General features: G+C 43.7%; 1 protein-coding gene across 2 annotated transcripts; it reads left to right on the plus strand.

The window, feature by feature from the left end:
- The first annotated feature begins 1,132 nt into the window (after window positions 1–1,132).
- tbc1d5 (TBC1 domain family, member 5) lies at window positions 1,133–22,012 on the plus strand. 2 transcript variants are annotated; one of them, XM_041954949.1, is made up of 23 exons: window positions 1,133–1,216; window positions 5,958–6,000; window positions 6,390–6,508; window positions 7,407–7,464; window positions 7,627–7,735; window positions 7,931–8,020; window positions 8,395–8,469; window positions 9,466–9,533; window positions 9,641–9,743; window positions 10,473–10,561; window positions 10,702–10,752; window positions 10,919–10,988; window positions 11,761–11,933; window positions 12,041–12,183; window positions 13,744–13,850; window positions 15,828–15,913; window positions 16,953–17,266; window positions 17,475–17,537; window positions 18,747–18,955; window positions 19,172–19,271; window positions 19,747–19,826; window positions 19,929–20,186; window positions 20,731–22,012. In XM_041954949.1, exons 3-23 carry the CDS (start codon window positions 6,409–6,411, stop codon window positions 21,016–21,018), a joined length of 2,634 nt encoding a protein of 877 aa, XP_041810883.1. In that variant the 5' UTR covers window positions 1,133–1,216; window positions 5,958–6,000; window positions 6,390–6,408; the 3' UTR covers window positions 21,019–22,012. The 2 variants fall into 2 exon arrangements, with proteins under 2 accessions (XP_041810883.1, XP_041810884.1); XM_041954950.1 differs by lacking the exon at window positions 17,475–17,537.
- Window positions 22,013–22,068: the final 56 nt, after the last annotated feature.

Below are 22,068 nucleotides of genomic sequence, written 5' to 3' on the forward strand. Positions count from 1 at the left end.
TGCAGCATGCCGTCTTTCGTTCTTTTTTCTCTGTCTTTATTCGCACTCCTTCCACCCATATTTTGTATGTTGCTGCTTTGCTGATGCAAATGAGGACCCTGAAAACCACAGCTTGTGTGCTGATATGAATTTACCATCTCCTGTACGATTTTATCTCTTCAGTCTAACATAGCTGAAAATCTTCAGAGTAATCTCAAGAATTACTTTCCAAACCTGTCTAATGGGATTGACCTGTGACTGAGAAGGAACAACACACACACACACACACACACACACACACACACACACACACAGCACAGGGGGAATTTGTTAAGATCAAGGGGGGCCAATCTGGATGCTATTTATGGTCTGTGAGACTGAGTCACTTTCTACAACTTCCAGGAGTGTAGCTGTATGAATAAGACTACCAATTACTGGAAATGTGTATAACTTTATATACTGTATGTTTCAAATCCTTGCCTAGAAGTAAGTTATTAAATCTGTATCCATCCCCAGCAGGACACTTAGTCTTTTCTCTGGTTCATCAGGGAAACTCCTCCGATGCCCTGTTTGGCCTCTGACCTATAGAAAAGGGCTACAGAGCACCCAATATAAAATCAATTCTCTAAGCACTAGTTAACACTAGCCTAACTGTGTTATTTATTTGCTTATTTTTAAATTAAATGGATAAAGATTACAAGCAATTGTCCTGCTGGAGGAGGAGCCGTAAAGTGAGTTTCCACAACCTGGCAACCCAAAAGTTGTAATAAGTTGTAACTAATGACTGATCTATAAAATATAAGTGCATCATTTCAATAATTTGTCATGGGATTAGTTGCAATGTATCGATCCCTTTATAAAAGCTACCTTGAATGTGACAAACAAGAAGTCTACATTTTCATTTCTGCAAAAAGCTGCACTAAAGCTGGGCTACTGTTTCACCCCATTACACACGTGCTGATTGTTTCTTTAAGACGCTTTGTACAGTCACAATATCTCAGTTACTGCAAACTGAAGCTTCGTGAGTGAAAGCTGTGTTAACTTTATAGCAGTAAACAGGGGGTGGAGGGGGGAGAAGGGTGGCAGCCTACCTGCAGACAGCGGCGCCATCAGCCTCAGATCCCTGGTCACATGATCAGTCAGCTGCTCTTCAGCACATCCGCCTGACCCGCTACTGTTTACAAATCAGCAGACAGTCCGACACAGCAGAATGAGGAGTCCTGCGTGATCTGAACAGGTACACGAGCCACGCAGCGGGTTGCGGGTGACTCTGTGCCACTGCTCGCACTGTCTGTGTGGGTTGAGTGTGTGTGAGAGCGTGTTTTAAGTGTGTGTGGTGTCTTACAGCAGCTGTGTGTCGGAAGTCAGGACGGGCCCGTGCATCGGCTCGCTCACAACTTGCTAACATTCAGGCTAACTCTCACATTAGCTTACGTGCTTCCTGTCGAATTCGTCCAACACTGACAGCTACAGCGTGTTATTGTACGTTTATTTAGCTAGTTTAGCCTTCATTTAGCATCGTTAGCCGACACGAGAAACACGGTATTTTAGCTGTTGTTTGGCGTTTCGCCCTGCCTGCATCGATAATCCCGCTGGCTGTCTTCACCCGTGGCGCATCAAAGCCGGACACTGCGTTCATTTTACCTCAAATTATAGACTACAGGCTACGAATTGTGTTGTGAAAAGTGGAGCTAAACGGTTCCTCTTTGTGACAGGTTTCGTGTGGTTTACCTTTAACCTACTTCCTGGAGATGGCCCGCCGTGCCTGACAGATTAAGTGATGGGACTCCAGGGCAGTGCGGGGGTTTGCTAGCAGCTAGCACCGCCTGTTTGTACGGTTTAAAGCGGTTTCACGCACCTCTCCACACTTCAAGACCCAGGCCAGTACAAAGAGCCCTCAAGAGCTTTGCTGTTAGCTCTAGAAAGAGGGACAGTGGGCCAGAACTGACACAATCCCGTTTATTGTGCTGGGAGACTGTAGTTGGCCTTTGCTGCATATGTCTGCATTGATAAGTATGGTGAGATGATTGGGTTGTAGGTGATACCTGGTGTGGTTTCCTTCTTGTTCCTCTTGCACTGCAGGTCTTTCTTTAGTGCAGCGGTTCCCATTTTTCACTTCTGATCACTCAGCACCAGTTTCATAAGTCAGAGAGTTGTGAGCAGATCAGCTCATTTTTAGTTTTGTTTTGGAGATTTAGAGGCCTGGAGAGGTAAAATCATCCTGCACAAGAAAAACAAAAAGTGGCAGAAATATGTTTTTTTTTTCAGATTTCCCATCCTGTCCCAACACCCTGTAGTATCTGCCCACAGGCTGATATCTGTCAGATTTAATGTCCAGTCATGTATTTGGCAGTTGAATCAGTCAAGCTCACGGTATTTTGCCGAGGTTAAAGTCCCATGCGCGCTCTCAGCCCCTTGCGGAGCATGTGACTGCGAAGGTTTCTGGGCTCCGGCTGTGTGCTGAAGTCGAGGCATGTGAGTTTGTTTAGCTGGTGGTGTTTCACTTTGACTGAACTCCATCCTGCTGCTGTCACCGCCAGTGACAGCTTCTCTCATCGCCTCTCCCTGAATCCTTTTTGAATATTCATCCTCTGAAGAGCCCACGTACCGATTGTTCTTCTGAATCTGTTTTTTAAAGCAGACTGCTCTGACTGTGAGCTGGAATGAGGACTATTGGACCGCTTCAGCTAATGACTAAAATTGCCAGTAAATACTTAGAAGTGTGACCATTGATTTTCCTGAGCTGAGAACAAGGCTGCAGCCTGTTCATGTCAGATGAGCTACAGTTGTAATTCACTCAGATGTCTCTGAATAGAAATTCTGCAGGCGCTCCAGCAAAACATTTAATACAATTTAATCCGAGTTTAGTTTCAGAATATTTTCGCCTTTGTGCCTCTAGGCCAGTGAGCTCGGGGCGGGCTGAAGCTTTCCTTTGTGTGTTTTTTCGTGTGAGCTCAACTCGAGCGTGGGATCTTTAGCATGTGGTTGTCAGCCAACGCACGGACAAAACCTGCCTCTGCATTTTGAGGAAGAGCTGCGGTGAATTTGAATTTGTCAGCTTGGCTCGTTCGGCTGATACACGGCTCTGAAATGTTCTCATGACCCAAAAGAAGGCGATGCCTGCCTGCTGGCTTTGATCAAGTGGGAAAGCAAAGAGGTGGAGGAAAGGTTTAGGCTCAAATACGTGAAATGTGGAATGTTTTGTTGCGCACAATGAGGATTATTGAAGGTTTGAGTCTGTCTGACTTGACTTTGGTTTGCTTCCAGCGTGCTTTACACAATCCAAAACATCTGCGTTGCTCCTTTGAAATCATGAGCTTGAGGTGATGACTTTAAAAAGCGAAAATGTTGAGGGATCTTAATGTATGTAGCAGGATAATGTAACGGCAACACTTTGGATTCAGCTTCACAGGCTGTTGATGTAAATCCCAGGAACAGATCTTCTACCTCAGAACAGATGGACGCACTGTTATTTGTCTGTTGATTTATTTATGCATTTCATTATGTATTGATTTGATTATTTCACAAAAGATTCGTGTTTTGAATTATTGAGGCATCTCCAGGTGCTGTGGATTAAATTATGCAGAAGCTAATTCTGCCTTGATTATTATGTAGTAAAGTTGGGATGTCGTTTTACGCTCGACTCCAGGAGGAACTAATGAAGGCAGCAGAAGGCTAAGAGAAGAGGCGCTCCGGGCAGGAGTGTGCCAACATGGCGGGGCCTTCAGTCTTTTACTGTTTCATCTTTCATTCACTTATAAAGACTTATATACACACACACACACACACACACGACATGCCTCCTCAAAGCACAAGTCGCAGTGAGTAATCTGTGAAGGCCTCTTCAGAAAGTTTGGGATGACTTTTTATTTTTGGACGTGCTTGCAGGTCTGTAGGGAAAATCGTTCCTCAAAATATCTTTTAACACTTTGTTCGATGCAAATTTTAGTCAGATAGTGATGATATGAATTGATATTCTGTGCAAGGTGACTGCTGGTTGTAGTTGCTCAGGAGAGTTTGATAACTCTTTCATGCCACTCTTTTAAAGTGAAACGAAGAAAACAGGCTATTATTGGAGATACCTTCACAACATTGCTGTCTTTCCCTATAGTTGCGGATTAGTTACGATTATTTAATGGGATAATATCCTTTTTATGAGGGAAGGGAGAAAAACCCCTCAGACTTAAGGAGAGCATTAGTCTTTGAGGAGAACAGATGTTTCCTAAGAAAACAGGCACATACATTATGCATATAAAATTATTTCTATTTTGATGGCGTGTGTTGCTGATTTATCGTGCGGCGTTCCATTCACATGGTTAATAGGTTTAAGAGATGCCTTTGTTGTGTTATTTCCGCAATTAATAAAGCGGAAGAAAACATAATGCTCTGTGGAAGCGTGCTATTCTGTAGGCCTGTGTATTAGGCTAACCATATTCATAAACGTGGAATAATCCCAAGCCGGATAAAGAATGGAGGCAGAATTGTTTAACCTAGATTGTGACGTCTCTCAGAGAAAGTTCAGCTTTTCTCATTACTGTGATTGTTGGCTGAGAGGCGGTTGCTCAGGGTTTACCTGCTGAGGAGTTTAATGAATGAGTGAATTTTTGTAATGCTGCATTGTGTTTATTTAAACGTTGGTATTTGTGGTCAGTGCATCATTTTTCACAAATAACAAAGACCTTCAGACTATTGCAGACATTGATTTTTACACGAATCCTGCTTTGTCTGCTGCCGCGCTGGACAATTTGAGCCCAAGTTGTTGCAAATTGTCAGTGTGTCTGATGGTTCTCTGAGGACATCAATAAACAGTTATTTTTAAAGATGGAAGTTTCATAATGACAGTGATTTGATAAATTCAGTTTATTGCCCTACTGCGCTGCACACTAATACACTGACATTGTACCAATGATATGAATATTAGGGCTTAAACTAACATTATTGGTTAATCTGCTGATTGATTTTCTGCATGAACTGGTTAATCATTTGTCTCTAATCTGTCAGAAAATAGTGAGAAATGCCCATAATAATTGACCATGTGATGTCTTCAAATGTCTTGTTTTATCAGCCCAACAGTCCAGCCCCCCAGAAATTCAGTTCATTGTTATATAAGATAATTATCATAATGGTTGACAATACATTTTGGGTTGATCAACAAATCAGCTGGTTGTTGCAGCTCTCAACAACCAATTAATCAAGGCCAGTCTATAACAGAAACTTCATACCTCACCATAGCTTCACCCTGTAGGAGATGATCTGATTCCATTTCAAACTGCAGTAGCTCCTTAATAGCTTCTGAGAGACTGTTAATGCTGTCTATGTGTTATGTGAAGACCAGTCTGTCAACATCAAAACATTTAATTAATGCATTAATTTGCCTACTTAATGACCTCATTAGCATTACTGCTTATGTTTAATATATCACAGTGAGCATGGCGGGGCATCAGGCAGCTCAAGTGCTTCTTGTTAATTTAAGCCATTCTTCACTGACTGTAATCAGTGTCACTTTTTTAATGCTTGCTGCATTGTGTTAAATGCAGAAGGTGAATAAACAGCAACTCGTGTTTGTGATCATCACAACCACGTTATCAGCTGAAGTCGGTGATAACCACAAACCTGATTCCAAAAAAGTCGGAGTTTTGGAATTTGGGTTGGTTTTATGAATATTGTTCATGTCATGTCTTCATCATATATTCCAGTTGATCTCCACAGCCATGAAGGATAGTGAATCACAAGTCAAAGCTTTATGCAGATGCTATTCTAAAATGCATTGTGTTTAAAGGCATTTTCAGTCAGTGGATAGTTGGTACGTTACATTTTTTTTTTTTTTTCTGCTCTCTGTTTCGTTTTTTTTTTTGGTTTGTTTATTTCAGCAATGCACGTGCATTTTATACCACCAAACCATTTTTTATGCCTGTAGAGCCTGTGTACTGTGTGCTGACGGTGCTTAGTTTTACTATTGTTCCTCCTCTTTCCTGCAGAGTCATCTTTTTCTTGGCTGAGGAGAATCACAAGACTGTGAAAGTAAGTCCAGAGATCAAACAGTTCAAGGGTGTTTAGTAGCAGACTTGTAGTGATTGCAGTAGAAAGAGGTCAGAGGTGAGGGTCAGCTCGAGAGTAACACTCTGCTCTGCTACTTGAGCTGATGCCTGTCAGCGCAGGTTCTGATCGAAGGTCAGTCTCCCAATCAGTCGATGTTAGTTTAGAGAGAAGCTATTGTTCTTTATCCTTTGCAGATTTTGGACTGTTTTCTGAGTTCAAAAGTCACGCATGACATAATCTACCTAAAGTTTGGTCTGTTGGTAGCCTCTGGCTGATCTGCAGGCCGGTCTGTTGCTGTGATTTAATTCAGAGTCCTTCTTGTGTTTTTATTTTTCCTGGTTTCTCTCCGGTCTGCTTTTACTTCTCTCCAGGTCCGGCTGGGTCGTGGTCATGCAGCACCCCAATTTCGAGACCCGCCACCCGCTCCAGACAGACGAGCAGCAGGAGACGGGCTTCGATCCGCTCCATAATTTCAACAAGAACCGCAGCAGTATGTCAAACTCTCGCACGTGACTAGACTCTAATTTAAACTCTGAAATACAACCTGTGGCAAAGACAGTTAGTGCCCAGACCTGTACCAAAACATACTGTTTGTTGCTGTGGTGTTGGTACTGTTCTTCTGTTTTTTTTCTATATTTTTTTACATTATAAAGAACCAGGCTCCAGATACGCTATTAAATCGCCTCATAAAAGCAGCTCTGTCAGTAGCCTCTTGCACAGATTTATTTCAGAGTATTAAACCCACTCTTACACTCGGAGGAGTGATGGCTCTCACCAGTTGACAAGGCGTAGAGTAGGAGCGAGTGGCGCAGTAACTGGAGGTTGTAGATGGGCAGAGATGATAAAAAAGAAACTTGGAGCTCACTGTGAAGTGTGAGTCACAGCCGTGGCTGGCGACGCCCCCGGGCTGAGGGTGTTTTTGTGTTTTTATGTTTACTTGTGCGAGGGAGAGAAAATGTTGGGGGCTGGCATGTTGTGGAACTGATGAATATTCATGCTGAGTGTCCCTGTGGAATGATCTACTCCTGTAACTAATGTTGATAGACAGCTCTCCGACTGGAATGCATGTTCACCTGCGGGCCAAATTAGACTTATTACTGCCAATAAAGACGAGGAGGAGCGCGGTGCTTTACTCTCTGTCGTCACTTTCCCTGCTCCAGGGCCTTCTTGCTCCACTACACAGCCTGATAAAGATGCCCCCAAAATAACTGATGGGTCATTTGGAAGCAGTAAATAGGCCAGTTCCTTATTATGGTAGTTGTCAAAGGTTATGTTTTTGTTTATGATCCTGTGTTCACAGGCTTAAAAATGATTGATTTCTAGTTTCACTCCAAAGGCTGGTTGTTTACATCTCCCCCTTGTGGCTGTGTCTGTGTCTGTCCTAACAGGAGGATCTCTTGACAGCAGCACTTACTCACAGCCTCAGTCAACCTTCCTCTCGTACAGGTGAGTATCTTCTTGTGTGGGTGTGCCATAAACTCTTGGCCCAACTCACTGCTCCAGCCTCCCGGTTTACAGCCGGATGACACATTAGATGGAATACCGCGGCCGATTTGGGCTGAGAAGCTCATAAATCTCCTCGTCCTCTGCCTCCCCTCCCCCGCACAGGAAAGAATGGGACGACTTGTTCCTCCACAGTAATTACCTGGCCAGGATCCGGCAGGCAGGCATCAACGGCCGACTGAGGAGCAGCCGCTTTCGGAGCGTATGCTGGAAGGTAACTGCCAGATGGATCAAGCCGTCCTATCGGGCTTGATTAAAGTGGCTTTGGCAATTTGTCCTGCAGCAGAAAAGACTGCAGTTCTGGCGGCTGCTTCTTCTTCTTGAGTGGAGTTTTGAAAGTGTCAGTTCTCTGCATGTTTAAGTCGTTGTTGAGGTAGCGTGCAGTAACCTTTGCGCCTGCTGTCTGCAGTTATATCTGGAGGCTCTTCCAGAAGACAAGGGTCAGTGGATCAACAAGACCAAGGAGCTCCGGGGCCAGTATGAGAAGATCAAAGAGACGGTGAGAGCGCCACTGTGTGGCATGATGACAAGATGAATATAAGGTCACCCAAAGTTGCAGTAGCTTTTTTTGTGTGTCTGCAGCAACTTGAGGAGCATCATAAATAATGTCCTTGTGTATTTTTCTTGATATGGAGTTAAATATTTATTGTATTCACTTATTAATTTTGTTATTAATTGTTTTGAGTCACTACTCACTGACAAAGTAGAACTGCTTCTAGGATATGCTGCGATAGCTAAGGGAACTCCAGCCACAATATGGTGATGCATTTCTGGCAGTGCAACCCTTTGGGAATTAACTGATCACTGATCTGTGAATGGCTGTAATTGCCATCTGTGAGGTGTTTTCTTTTTTTCTTTTTCTTTTGATCACAGCACATCACCAACCCTCGCAAGGCTAAAGGCCAGCAGGACCTGATGATCAACAACCCGCTGTCCCAGGACGAGGGGGTGAGTGTGAGTGTGGGTGTGTGTGTGTGGTCTCCTTCTCCTGTGGTTCATTTGCAAATGATTGCGTTCTGTTTTATTTACGTCTCACACGGCGTCCCAACTGTTTTGGAATCAGGGCTGTATTTGCATGCAAAATATGACCCTGAAACATTCCCTGCAGCTTGTGTTTTTGCAGCAGTTAGACTGTTTCCGTGATTCATTATTGTTGACTCATGAACAGATTTTTAAAAGTAATTATGAAGCTATTTAATCGATGTTGGATTGGGCAATTAATAGTGTCTGATTTGGTGGTGACGTGCACTCAGAGCCACGCTGATAATAACAGAGGTTACAGAAGCTGTCATTGGCTGTCAAGTGATAACAATTTCCCAAGACATTTCCTGGAAAAGATTGTGTCATTTGTTACTAATGGCAGAGAAAATAGAGACAGTGTTCAGTTGGTCCTATTAACTAATTAAAATGAATTACTGTTGAATGTAAGTCATTTAGTCAGAGCACAGCAGGTTAGTTCAACATGAAAAATGTAAAATCCCTCTGTAGACGAGGACAGAATTCAACATATATGAAGAATTAAGTTTCCAATAATGAATGAATATTTTTACTGGAGTTTAAATGGAGCAATTCTTTTCTCCTAAAATCAACAACTGGTTATAAACTCAGCACAACTTCCTAAGTGTAAAGAACTGTCTCAGAACTTTGTATGTAGCTACTAATTATAGTAGCTACACAGACGTGGTTCTTTTAAGGAAACTTTAAGGAAATTGTTATAAAATTACGTTTTAGATAAGTTGTTGCTTTGAAAGGTTGTAGAAACAGCTTTTTAAAATTCTGACATTGGAAAGGCAGTTTGATCTATTTATCATTTATTTATTGGATTGATTCGGTTCTCCAGTCACTGTCTCTTCACAGTCAGCGGTTCCCCCTTATTCCACAAATCCTGCAAGTGTCTGAGTAATGTCTGTTTGCCTTTGTCTTGTTTTTCGCTCTCCTGTCCAGAGTCTGTGGAACAAATTCTTCCAAGATAAAGAGCTGAAGGGGATGATCAAACAGGACGTGATGAGAACGTCAGTATCGCTCTTCTCTCACGTGTTGTTTCTTTTTTTATGCCTGAAAGCTTTCTGGCGTAGACATGATTTCAAAGCCCCCCTTTCTTTCTTTCTATTTGCGTAAGGTTCCCTGAGATTCGTTACTTCCAGGACGACGATGTGAGGACCAAGCTGACCGACATTCTCTTCTGTTATGCCAGAGAAAATGAACAGTTACTGTATAAACAGGTACATTCATGGAGACTTCAGTTTTTTAGGCACTGGCTGCAGGCGTGCTAACGTTAGCTGAGGCTGCGAATTAGCTTGGAGGCTATCAATCATGGTACACTCTTCAGCTTTTAGATATACTTTATGTTTTACCAGGTGTTTCCTCAGGTAAGTCGCCTTGGCCAGCTTTGCATGTCAATGTAATGCAATGTTATTAGGCTACTGCAGTGGGTGTACCCGCGCTCTGGACCGCTTTTTTGCCATTCATTGCTTCGACTCACTGTGACTTGAAGGGGAGCATGTGTCAGACTTTGACACATTGTCCCAACAGCTCATTCACAGTGCTTAATGATAGCGGTCTGACATATTTGTTTTCTCTTAAAGGTCCTTGAAAATGTGTTCTCTGATATCTCTGATTGGGTTTTCTCACTGAGCCGCATGTATGTGTGGGCTTCTCAGTGCCCAGTGAGCTCAGACAGAAGAACAAAATGCGTTTGTAACCTAATCATTATCACTGTCTGTAACAGGTGCCAGTGAATGAATGGACGGCCAGTGCAGCATCTTTTTTGCAAACTGGAAGTGACACATGGCCGGGCAGTGGCTAACAATATCGAAATTAAACCTGTCATCGCAGATTAGAAACCTCGTGCATCACTATTAAAGAAAGACTGACCACAAATGAACCATAATTTCCCCGTCCTCTTCGTCTTGCACTCTCTTTAGCTCTGTGTCTTCTTCTTCTGCCTGTAGGGGATGCACGAGTTGCTCGCTCCCATAGTGTTTGTGCTGCACTGTGACCACCAAGCCTTCCAGCACGCCAGCGAGACGGCCAGCCCCAGGTCGGTTCATCATAGCTGTGAAACTGAATCTCTCACCCTTTAGTTTACATGAACGCATTTAGCCCTGTGTGTGCTCGAGTCGGAAACCAGAAATATTTCTGCATTTATTTGGGGAAAGGTCACTTTTTGTTTTTTCACAGTGAGGAGATGAAGTGTCTGTTGAACCCAGAGTACCTTGAGCACGATGCCTAGTGAGTATATCGGACAAGTGATACCAGAAATTTCATTACTTTTCAAAGAATTGGAATTGGTTTACATGTCTGTTTGCATCTCACAATGTGCACCCTCTTTGTTTTCTCATTATTTCTGACTCTCTCTCCTCCACACATTGTCACACACACACACCTCGGTCTATAGTGCCATGTTCTCGCAGCTGATGGAGACAGCAGAGCCGTGGTTCTCCAGCTTTGAGAGAGAAGTGAGGAAGGTCAGTTTGGTCTGAAGAACTGCTTTTGACATTATAATTACTATAATTGATTTGTATTTGTGTTTTATGTCAGTAGTAACTTAAAAGAGCTCTGATAGGGCTGTAGGAGAGTCTAAACAGTAATTTCCTGTGAATTCTATAATAACATGGGAATGGCGGACTCCGCCACTGACAATCTAACCTAGACAAAGCAGGGCAACAACTTATTTATGGAATTAGGCAGCCATTAACAATCAACATATACATCTGTGTAACGTACTGTTAAGATTCCATGACCACAGTATTTGCATTAAATTCTATGACAGTGAATAAACCGAACCTGAACTTATGGGCATATTAACAGCTTGTACGAAGTGAGAAGCTGACAAGCTGACAGGCTAGATGTGACTGTGACACCACAACAAGCTTACAGATGAGAAATGGTGGGAATAGACACACTGAATGCAGTAACATGAAGCACAGGCTCTGCACAGGTGAGAGCTAACACTGCAGGCACTCTGTTGCGCCTAAGTGGGCCTAATTAACATGACCAGCAGTAAACATGAAAATTAGCAACAATTAAACACTGAGGTAATTACAGAATGGAAAGGGATATATATAACCTGCACATTTTAGATCAGGCACTTTGATAGCCTCCTAAAAAGAAACCCTATATTCTTCAGCATTGCTCCTTTTTAGCATATCTGGCAAAAGTTGGTCATATGGACGCAGATGCTGCTAATTGATTTTTATGTAATGATAATGCTCATTACATAATGATCTACTGCTCCAGGGTAAGGAAGAGATGCTGACCAGCATCCCCTTCGCGCGGCCCCAGGACTGCGGGCCATCTGTTGCCATTGTGACGAAAGTCAACCGCATCCAGGACCAGCTGGTGAAGAAGCACGACGTTGAACTTCACATGCACCTCAACCGGCTGGAGATCGCCCCGCAAATCTATGGCATGTCAGTATTTACAGCTTGAGTTCAGCACGTCTGATACTTGCTTTGACCCTCCGTTGTACACAAATGCAGTTACCCCGCCTCTCTCTGTCTGTCTGTCTGCCCTGCAGCCGGTGGGTACGTCTCCTGTTCGGCCGCGAGTTTCCACTCCAGGACCTGCTGGTGGTCTGGGACGCTCTGTTTGCTGACAGCATCACTCTGGACCTGGTTGACTATATCTTTGTGGCCATGCTGCTCTACATCCGAGACGCTCGTACGCTCCATTTATTACTGAAATAATCCAATAAGGCCATGTGTTGTCTTTGTAGCATGTAATTTCATAAGAAACACTTAACTGGAAGAATGTGATTTACTCCACCTCATTTGATTAGATGGAGTCATATTCCTTCAAATAGAATACAGTAAACCTTTGCTGCCATGCATACAGGCAGGATGGGCGCTTAAGCTCTAATGTCGGCAAACATCGGCCCTGCTTAAGTGTCTTTTAGTAAGACATTGAGTCCCTGCTGCTATGGAGCAGATGCCAGGGAAGCAAATGCACATGAATACAGCATTTCATGAGAGTTTTCAGTCAATCTGCACTTTCAGCTTCATGTCCAAGCATACTTCAGAGAGAAAAAATTAATGCAACCGCAAGGAGCTTTCATTTTGTGTTGATTTTTGGATGAAAGTGGTGGTAGTAGTGTTTCCACCGCCTCCTGTTGCAGAGATCTTGAGATAGAAATGAGGTAATGTTTCGATTTGATTAGTAACCGTAATATGACGGTATTGGTTTAGAGCAGTTCACCTGGGTTACAAGTGAGGCAACACATTCAGTTGCTTGGTATTAGTAATTTTGTTGAGAAAGCTAAAGTTATCAACATTCCCCATTATCCCTACTGTGTAGGAGGAAGAGGGCCAATTCAGGATCGGTTTTGAATCTTTATTTCCTAATCCTGCATTTCTCTCCATGTGTTGAATGACGAACCGGGGTTGACTTGTGTTTTTCGCCTGTGTCACTCTCCCTCTTCAGACTCGGGAATCAGACCCGCTTTTAACATTAACTATATAGAAAATCTCCAGAGTAAAATACCATGGAGAAGAAACTCACTGAATACAAGTGTGACGCCAGTGAAGCTATAATCCTTGAAGCCAGAGGATGTTGATGTGCTCATTTGCTTATGTAGGTCATATAGAGGAATCAGTGTTAAATTGTGACTGTTTCATGACCAGTTTAAAAACTGGTTGTAGCTGCTTTAAATAAAAAGTCGAATACTGAACACAAAATACAAAGAAGTTGTTGATCAGTCGGTCTGTAGTGCCGTTACAGCCAAGTGTCCTTGGAACAAAAAGGAAGCTGTTCATCAGAGAGGTGCTTTTCTGCAGGCTACTCTGAAGGGATGTAGGTAGAAGGATTGCAAGGGTTGATGGGAACACGTGGAGAAAATCATTTTTCACACACTTGATTGTGCGCTGGATGAAGTGTGATGCAGCTGTGAGCAGGGCTGGTTGTTCGGCGCTTGCCAAGTTTGGTGGTGCGGCAGAGCTGTGCTCAAGTTGTTATTTCCATTTGAAGCTATTTGTGAAAGCATATGCAATCATGTGTTAGAGAGTCAGAGTGCATTCCTGTATACAGGAGTTGAATAGGCAGCTTAGTGTTTGACTGAAAGGTCTAACAACGACAAGTTATGTTTTCCAGCTAAACACAAAGGGCTCTAACATTATTTTTTAAACTAACCGGTGGTGCTACTTCTGCAATTTGTCACAGTTTGATTCAATTTCTAATCAGTGCACAGCATCGCTAATACTGCATTTGTTGCTCTGTCTGTTTCAGTCATTGCTAGTAACTTCCAGACCTGCCTGGGCCTTCTTATGCACTACCCTCCATTAGGAGACATCAACTCTCTGCTGCAAAAGGCTCTTTTCCTCCGAGATCCTAAAGTAAGCAAACAACCACGGTGGCATAATTGATTGGGAGATGATTATACACGTTGAACGGTTAGTGTTTACTCCTCAGTCTCCCTGAAAGTCCCGTTGTGGTATATTAAGCACTTTCATTATGCCTGACAGGTCACGAGTTAAAATGGAGAAGAGAAAGGGAGAAGTGTTACACATAGAATGAAAATGATAAAATAAAAATACGTTTTCCTGGAGCATGAATTCTTGGTTAAATGCAGCGTCTTTTTCTTCTGTTATTCAGCACTTAGAGCTGAGGATAGTGCGCTATCAGAATAATCTGCCTTGTCTGCAGAGATGGAAGATTTGCAGAAGTGCAATGCAAAAAACTGGGCTGAAATCCTCCAACAACAGTCATGTAGCATAAACCAAAAAGAGCGTAGTTGCGCCATGAAAACTTGCTTAGGTGTAACAAAAAAAGTTAAAATTGGCAGCAAAAGTTTCACTTCCTCACCCATCAGTGGTCACACGGTGATTTCACTCATGCCTCCAGTAAACACATGAAGCGCAGGTGCAGTCAATGAACCAGTTAATAAAAAAGAGGAAGTTGCGCAGATATATACACGTTCAACATTTCCATGTCACGATAAGGCCTCTGCACACTGTAAATAACACATGAGCAAAGCTTTTTAAATCTTGTTAAAACCCACAACACTTACATATTGAGTTCAAGGTCAGGACAGTTTGGACCACCGATACAGTTCAATGCAGAACATGAGAAATAGAGGAATTCTGCAAGATGAAACATCACATCAGAGCTCAAAAGGAAAGCTACCAAAAAATGTCCTCCCAACATGCATTGGTATGTATCCAGAGGGAAGGAGAGTTCATTTAGCCCCACATGTTGTCTGCCAACATCGGCATGCGTCATTATCTCTGTTATAAAAGGCCCATTCAGCCACAGAGTCTTAAAGAGTGGCCTATCAAGAATGTTGAGGTCCCTGGAATATACAGTCTGGCCTGGAGTTTATTCATTGCCAACCTTGATGACAAACAAGACTTGGTGGTACAAAGGACAGTTGTGGGTCTTTTTTGCCCTCTGTTTTGCTTGCAGGTATGGTTTTCAATAGGCCACGATCATGAATTCAAACACAGTGAAAACCTGTGTAATGGCCCCAGTGTCATCACCCTCAAAACACTTTAGTTCCGAAAAATGTTATTGCTTCATTGTGGTAGCTGCTTGCTGTTACAGTGATGTAATTAGTATTTGTAATGTTGGACCGTTGTGACTGCAAGACGGTGAGAGTGGAAACGAGCAGGTGTTGACAGCTTGAGAACTTCTGCTACCTGAATTGTAATTTTTTTTTGTTCCATCTTGCCGCTCTGAGCGTATTTTTCCTGTCACACACTTGTTTCATTGTTGCTCCCTCCGTGCCAGTCACACTCACGCTAAATCAGAGGCCTGTTTTCGGTCGGTCGTACCTCTCCTTGCAGGAAAGATCACATTCTCCCCTGTAGCTTCTGCATGAAAACCAGCAGCTGACGTGTATATTTGTTAAATCCGACACTACCGGGTCTGTGACCTGAGCTAGCGCCTCACTGTCCCGATACAAACCATCTTCTGTTCCTCCTCCAAACTCAATGACCCGTGCGCTCCAGCGCAACAACTCAGCGCACTCCTGTCCACTGCTGTCCTGGGATGAGAATCCAGGAGGGTGCTGATCCAACATGACAGTGTTTCCCCCAGGTGAACGACCATGTCACACCGCGTCCACATCAGTTACACCTGGAGGGGCGGCATCATCCCTAATAACAAGGGGGGTGACGGGGGTGCGGGTTGCTCATATGTACTGACTCAGAAACATCACGACACATGTATTCGCTTGTTTACAGAGTCAGGCGTGCACATAGATTTTAGGTTGATGTGTCTTACGTTTATCACGCACACCAGACATGTTTTTTTTTTCTGAGTTGTTGAATTTGCTGACACCAAACTTGTTTATCCCGTCGCTCCTTTCGTAGAACCATCCACGACCTGTCAACTACCAGTTCCAGCAGAACCTGGATTACTACAAAACAAGGGGGGCTGACCTGATGAACAAGACACGGTAAAGCACACACACCTATTCCTCTCTCTAACCCGCACACAGTGTGTGGATCAAAAGTCCATGTACCCCTTTAAATTGTCCACTCTGGATATAAAACACTCATCCCCTCGTAGACTTTTAAAGCGGCTGTAAAAGGTTTGTAGTTTCGTCCTTCCCAGAGAACAGAGGTTGTGGTTTGCTTGGATTCATACCAGTTAGATTTCAATATTCATCACTTCCACATTGAAAAAAGTACCAAAATGTACACACAACACTCCACCATGCATCCGTTAACAGGTCTGTCTTTGTGCCAAGAGTGCATGTATAATAGCAGCGTTGGGTTGCACGCAGTTACAAGCCCGATGAATCGCCTTGAGCTTGAATACCCGTTGTAGTTTCCCGAACGTCTCCCAGACATGTCACTCAGTTTGCTCGTCAACAACGAGAACGCCATCCTCAAGGTACTTTGGTCTGATGACCCAATTTTAAAACGGCTTCAATTTCATTTCACTGCTGTATGAAAATCAGATCACACAGACTTGACATTTGCATGAGATTGGCAGTCCATCACCGCCAACACTTTGAGGTCTTTATTCATCACAGCAGCGTTCGGTTATTGTGCAGCACTTCAGTTACAAAAAGGAACTGCTTTGAAAACTGGTCTTGTTAGCACATATGAAACTCAAGGGTGCAGGTAACAAGCTCCTCAATGCATGAAGTGACTCAGTTTCACTTTACTTTACATCGCAGTGTCTGTGGTTTTTGTTCGATAACAGCACAGTTAAAGAATCATAAAGTTAAGAAGCGCCAGCTCTCAAATCTCGCTTGTTGAGGAGTCCATCGATGCACCGTTAACAACCCCAGTTTGTAATTTGTTCCTATGCAGCTTAAACAAAAAAAATAAAGAAGAGAAGCTGCCTGGGCAATTAAAGTGTGGTTTGGAAAAGGTTGTCAGTAACAGTTTGTAGATAAGAGTCTAAACCATACAAAGCCGCAGGTACTGTTCTGTCTGAAGGCCTTTGTTTTCCTTATTCATCTCAACATGCTGTTTTCCTTCCAGTTCTGGTTCCGGCGCAAAACCGACCCCCCTCAACATCAACAAGGTCTCCAGCAGCCTGCTGAGCTTCGGCAGGAAGCTCATCGCTCCGGCCATGACGGGCGGCTCCAGCAGCGTCTCGCCAATCAACAGCGAGGTACACTCCTCCTCTTCCTCCTCCTCGTCAACGTCCCCCGCGTCGGTGCCTCCGCCCGCACTGCCTCACCCGCTGGCCGAGCCCTCGTCAGGCCACGCGCCGCCGCAGACCCAGAGCCACGCCCAGACTCAGCACTACCGCCTGCTCAAGTCCGAGAGCATGCCTGTGCACCTCAGCAAAGGTGAGCAGCGGGACACACACACAAGATCAGGATTGGTTCCAGCACAGATCACGCTACCCACAGCTAATTTGTGTGTTTTTGTTGGCTGCTGTGTCACTGGTGGATGAGCTGCATGCACAGATTAACAGCAGTTCAGATAATGTGACTATCTGCAAACTTTGGTTTGTGTGGATGTGGCAGCATCAGCTTTGACTCTCTTGTCTGTTAGATGTAGTTTCAGGTGGAGTGTCTCAGGTCTCTCTACCAGCCCAGAGTCACACTGACACACAAGGTAACTGCTACCATGGCAACTGCTTGTGTGACGCCCCCCCCCCCTTTTGTCCACGCTTGCATCACTTTCGTTGCATGTCTGCACACTAAGTTTAGTCATTTGCCTTTCATCTGTTCTTGCTGCTTGATTAGTTGCTCGTTAGACACCGCACATCTTGCCTTAAATGGACATGAGCGTCCTGAGCATGTAATAGCACATGTTGACCAGCAGAGGGAGATCACAGCTTGGAAACTGAACTGATAGCATAAACACCATGCATGTGTTGTGGCATCTGCTCAGCATTGCTTTGAACATGTGCTCAAGAGCTTGTCTCGTGTGTGCTTTGTTTCTAAGTGACAGTGGATGTTATTTTTGTTGTTGTGTTTGTAAGGAGCAAAGAGAAATGCAATGTCTTTCTTCTATGGAGCCTAGAATGATTAGAGTTTGTAAGCAGTTTTGAATTCTCGTCAATTAATGAATTAATACATATAAAAAGCAATTTTCAATTGATTGAGTAAATTTGCCTTTAAATGATACATTATTGAGTCCCAAACCGGGGAACGTGGGAAGCTGCTCACACGTTTTTGAATTAAAGACTGATTTTACACATTCAAGCAATCACAAAACAGAAACTGTACGTGTGAAAGCAGGAGACGAAAACAACTGTGTGATGGATTGACAGGGAACACAATTTTCATTTTAGAAATTCAAAATTTTAACCTTTCCATTTTCTAAAATTCACCTAGTTTTCGTTTAAGTGGCAAATTAAATGACCTTTTTTTCACTGAATTTATTTATGCTTTATTTAAAATTTGCAAATCTGCTAAATCAGTTCATACGTGCTCGTTTATATTTAACACTTTCTCTATTTTTCAAATCTATAATTAATCCAGTTGCACACTTCATATTCTTACCATACTCTTATGCTCTTTAATTATAATATTAGAAATTAAAAGAATTTCCTCATATTGTCTTCTTATTTCCTTAGATAGGCATTTATAGTCCACAGACTGACTTTTTACAAGCTTTTAACCACATCTAATAGTCTTCATCAGCAAAGGACCCTGTGTTGAAATACTGATCCAAGGTCAAAAATGTTTGTCCATGCTCAGCCGTATTATACTGTTGTGAAAGTACATATTTGCATATCTTTTCTGTTGTCCTTTGTGCGCATAGTTGATATTTGTTCTTGTTGTTTTTTGCTTCCCGCTCTTTCCCTTCCCTTCTCAGGCCAAAGCTCCAGGACTGTCAGCTCCTCTCCCAGCATAGAAAGCCTCTCCGGTGGGCGGGGTCAGTCCACCGCCTCCCCGCCTCTTCCCCCCTCCAGAGGGAGTGACGTGAGCACCTCTTCCCCGCCCCTCTCCGCCACCAAGAAGGAGTCTTTCTTCAACATCACTCGCTCTCGTTCCCACAGCAAGACCATGGGCAAGAAAGAGACCGTGAGCTGCTCCGCCGGCTGTTTGTTGTAGTGATCTTTCCTGTTTTTGGACTGTCTCCATGTCTCTGTGTTTGTCTTGTTCTCTGTTTGTCTCCCTCTTTCATCTCGTCTCACACTTTCAACCCTAATCCCACCTTTTTGTTCCCCTCCTCTTATTGTCTTCTTCTGACCTGTGTGTATGTGTGTGTGTGTGTGTGTGTGTGTGTGTTCTCCACAGGAGGAGGACCTGGAAGCCCAGGTATCATTCCTGCAAGGTCAGATCAATGACCTGGAGGCCATGAGCAAATACTGTGCCAAGATGATGAACACTCACATCTGTGAGTAGAGCAGTCCCGGATGGTCAAATCTCCATCTTCATTTTCAACATCTAAAACATTCGTCAGCTCGAAAAACTAGTCATTTTTTCTTTTTTTTGTTGTCTTTAAAGACCTCAGTGTGATCCGCATTGCATGTTGGTGTCTGGAATAACTTAATCCAGCATTATAATTAACTTTGTGTGGAAATCAATGGATAGAAATGGCTTTTGCTTGAATAATTATTTCTGTATTAATTTTTCACAGATCAAATCTCTGAAGTCTTTAGTTTCATTTTGTTTCTGTCCATGCCACTTAATTATTGATTAGTCTTTTCAGAGACTTTTTTGCAATTTATTTGTCTATTTGGGTTATTTGTGTTTGCCAGGTTTCAAAACACATGGTTCCAATTTGTTCCATTAGTTCATTCAGCCGCTCAGGGATTTTTGTTGCTCATTTTGTAGTGTTTCGTGACTAACTGCTAATTATGTCTCTGCAGGTAAAATCCAGGAAGTGATTCTGCAAGAACACCTGGAGAAAGAGGATGAGGTCCTTGTGTCACTGGCTGGACTCAAACAGGTGAGTCTAAACATTTCTTAAATTACGTTTTGCAGTCACAGTCTCTTTACATGTGCGATGGTTTGACCGGGAACATTGATGTGTGGCCCCAAATCTTGTCAGATCAAGGACATCCTTAAGGGGGCGCTCCGCTTCAACCAAAGCCAGCTGGAGGCCGAGGAGAACGAGGAGATCACCATCGCTGACGATCACTACACCTCCACAGCTGCTGCCGAAACTGCTCTGAGCGCCGCCAATCACCGCAGTGACCACCAGCAACAAGGAGACGCCAGGCGGAGCCGGGACGCTGATCTGGACGGGAGCGTGAGCACGGATGAGAAAGAAGAGGAGGAGCAGGCGACGACTCCACCCGAGCAACAGGTTACTTAACCAGTCCTCTTTCAGGCTGCTGGCAGTAGAGCTCTGCACCGTCGGCACCTGTTCTGGTATTAACTAAAACGCTCTGTTCAGACAGGATTAGTTTTTGGTTGTTTGGACTAATTGTTTGACCTTTTCATCCAGCATTCACTATCTTTAAATCTGATCATTTTAATGCCAATAAATTGTACCCTGTGTGCAAAAATGATCCCATGTTTGTACCAGAATTGTGTTTTTCGCAGGATTAGCCCATGTGACCCTAAAGCTGTCCCATTAGGAATGAATCAAACCCAGAATAATGCTGCATAATACAGCAACTGTATAATGAAAATACTTAGTCACATGTTCCCTGGAGTCTGAGTTTTGTTGCATTTGAATATATGGAGCTTCAGGGCCAAACAAGCAGCAGACAGTCATTATACAGCCTTTCTGTACGTGCGCACGTTGTACAACCATTTACTCAGGCTGGACCAGAGCAGATAAGCGAAGGGACGGGGGCAGAATCACAGACATGTACCATTGATGACCCTCGCCATGTCTCGTGCAGGTGGCGTCTTCCCTCGGCTCCGAGGGTAAGAACTGGGACGACTACATCCTCGTGTCCCAGGACGGAGACCTGCAGGCCGCCGACGGAGGAGGAGGAAGGGCTGCGGCCGAGCGCACCCCTCCAATCAGGCGAGGGCGCGGCTTGGTGCGAATAGAGCCCGAGGGCGCGGCCGGGACCTTCCATGACCCCCTGATGGCCGGCACCACCTCGGGCTCCTCCAGCCCAGACGAGGGCTCCACCCACAGCAAGGACTCTGACTTTACCATTGTCAACCCGAATGACCTGTGAAAGTGCAAGTCAACCCACCTTCTCCTCCTCTCACACCTGTATCACGTCCCATTCAGAGGGTGTGATCCAAAAAAATAAAAACAAACTGACTTGGGATCAGAGGGTGGAACCTGCAGTTTTTGGCGTAGCGCCACCGAAGCTGCCGGCTAAAAAATTGCACACGTGGACTGTGACACATCCAGTCACAAATACCTTATACTCTGTCTCTTTACCCGTCATCTGTGCCACTTGAGTCCTGTCTGAGCTGATGCTGTATGCTATCTCATCGACCTAATGCCTGTCTCCTCAGTACATTGGATCCTGTCACTCATTATATTTAATTTTAGTATTTTAGTACCCTGCTCTACAGAGAGGGGGCGCCATTGAACTTCTTACCCTATCACTACATGATTTCTCTGAAGAGTTGGACCTCAAACTGCATTTTCTTCACCTCCTGAGCTTACCGTGCTGATGGAGAGTGTGATGCTCTGTTTTCTTCTGAATGTGGAGATCTGGCCATACCTCTGCCTGTCTTATGTCTGTATGTCTGTCCTCACAGGGGACGCTCTCTTCTTTGATGCTCAAAGGGAAGAAGGGTGGTGTCCTCCGGTAAGTTGTCGAGGGCAGCTTTTCTCCCCCTCCTAAACCAGTGCCTCTGACCTTTTTTCTTCTCTCAACCAAACAAAACCTGACTCTGTGATCTTATTCGTCTTATTCTTTTTTTTTTTGTTAGCTTGTTTTTTTTATTTTCAAGAAAACATTTTTATCCCTTAGACCTTTAGCTTCCTGGTAGCTTTCTGGGTAAAGGTTGATTAAATTATAGAATAAGTCTTTTTTTTTTCTTTTTGTTTTTAAATTGATTCCAATGTGGATGTTTTAACGTTTTCATTTCTCACATCACAACTGAGTTGCTCTCGTGTCCTGTGGAAACCATGTGAAGCAGCGCACACAAAGAATGTCCCTCGAGCTGCCCATTCAGCATAATTAACTCAAGACCAATAAAACTACATCGCTCTTGCTACACACTGAAGTGATTGTGTCTGTTTGGGGATGTTGTGCTTGACACTATTG

This window comes from Chelmon rostratus, chromosome 16 (assembly GCF_017976325.1).
Source record: "Chelmon rostratus isolate fCheRos1 chromosome 16, fCheRos1.pri, whole genome shotgun sequence".
Lineage (NCBI taxonomy): Eukaryota > Metazoa > Chordata > Actinopteri > Chaetodontiformes > Chaetodontidae > Chelmon > Chelmon rostratus.

What these genes read in the sequence shown, in the direction of transcription:
- tbc1d5 (XM_041954949.1), top strand. Translation starts at nt 6,409, where the DNA reads ATGCAGCACCCCAATTTCGAGACCCGCCACCCGCTCCAGACAGACGAG. An exon ending in GAGTCACACTGACACACAAG is followed by an intron (nt 17,538 to 18,746) that starts GTAACTGCTACC and finishes TTCCCTTCTCAG; the next exon opens with GCCAAAGCTCCAGGACTGTC. An exon ending in CACTGGCTGGACTCAAACAG is followed by an intron (nt 19,827 to 19,928) that starts GTGAGTCTAAAC and finishes AAATCTTGTCAG; the next exon opens with ATCAAGGACATCCTTAAGGG.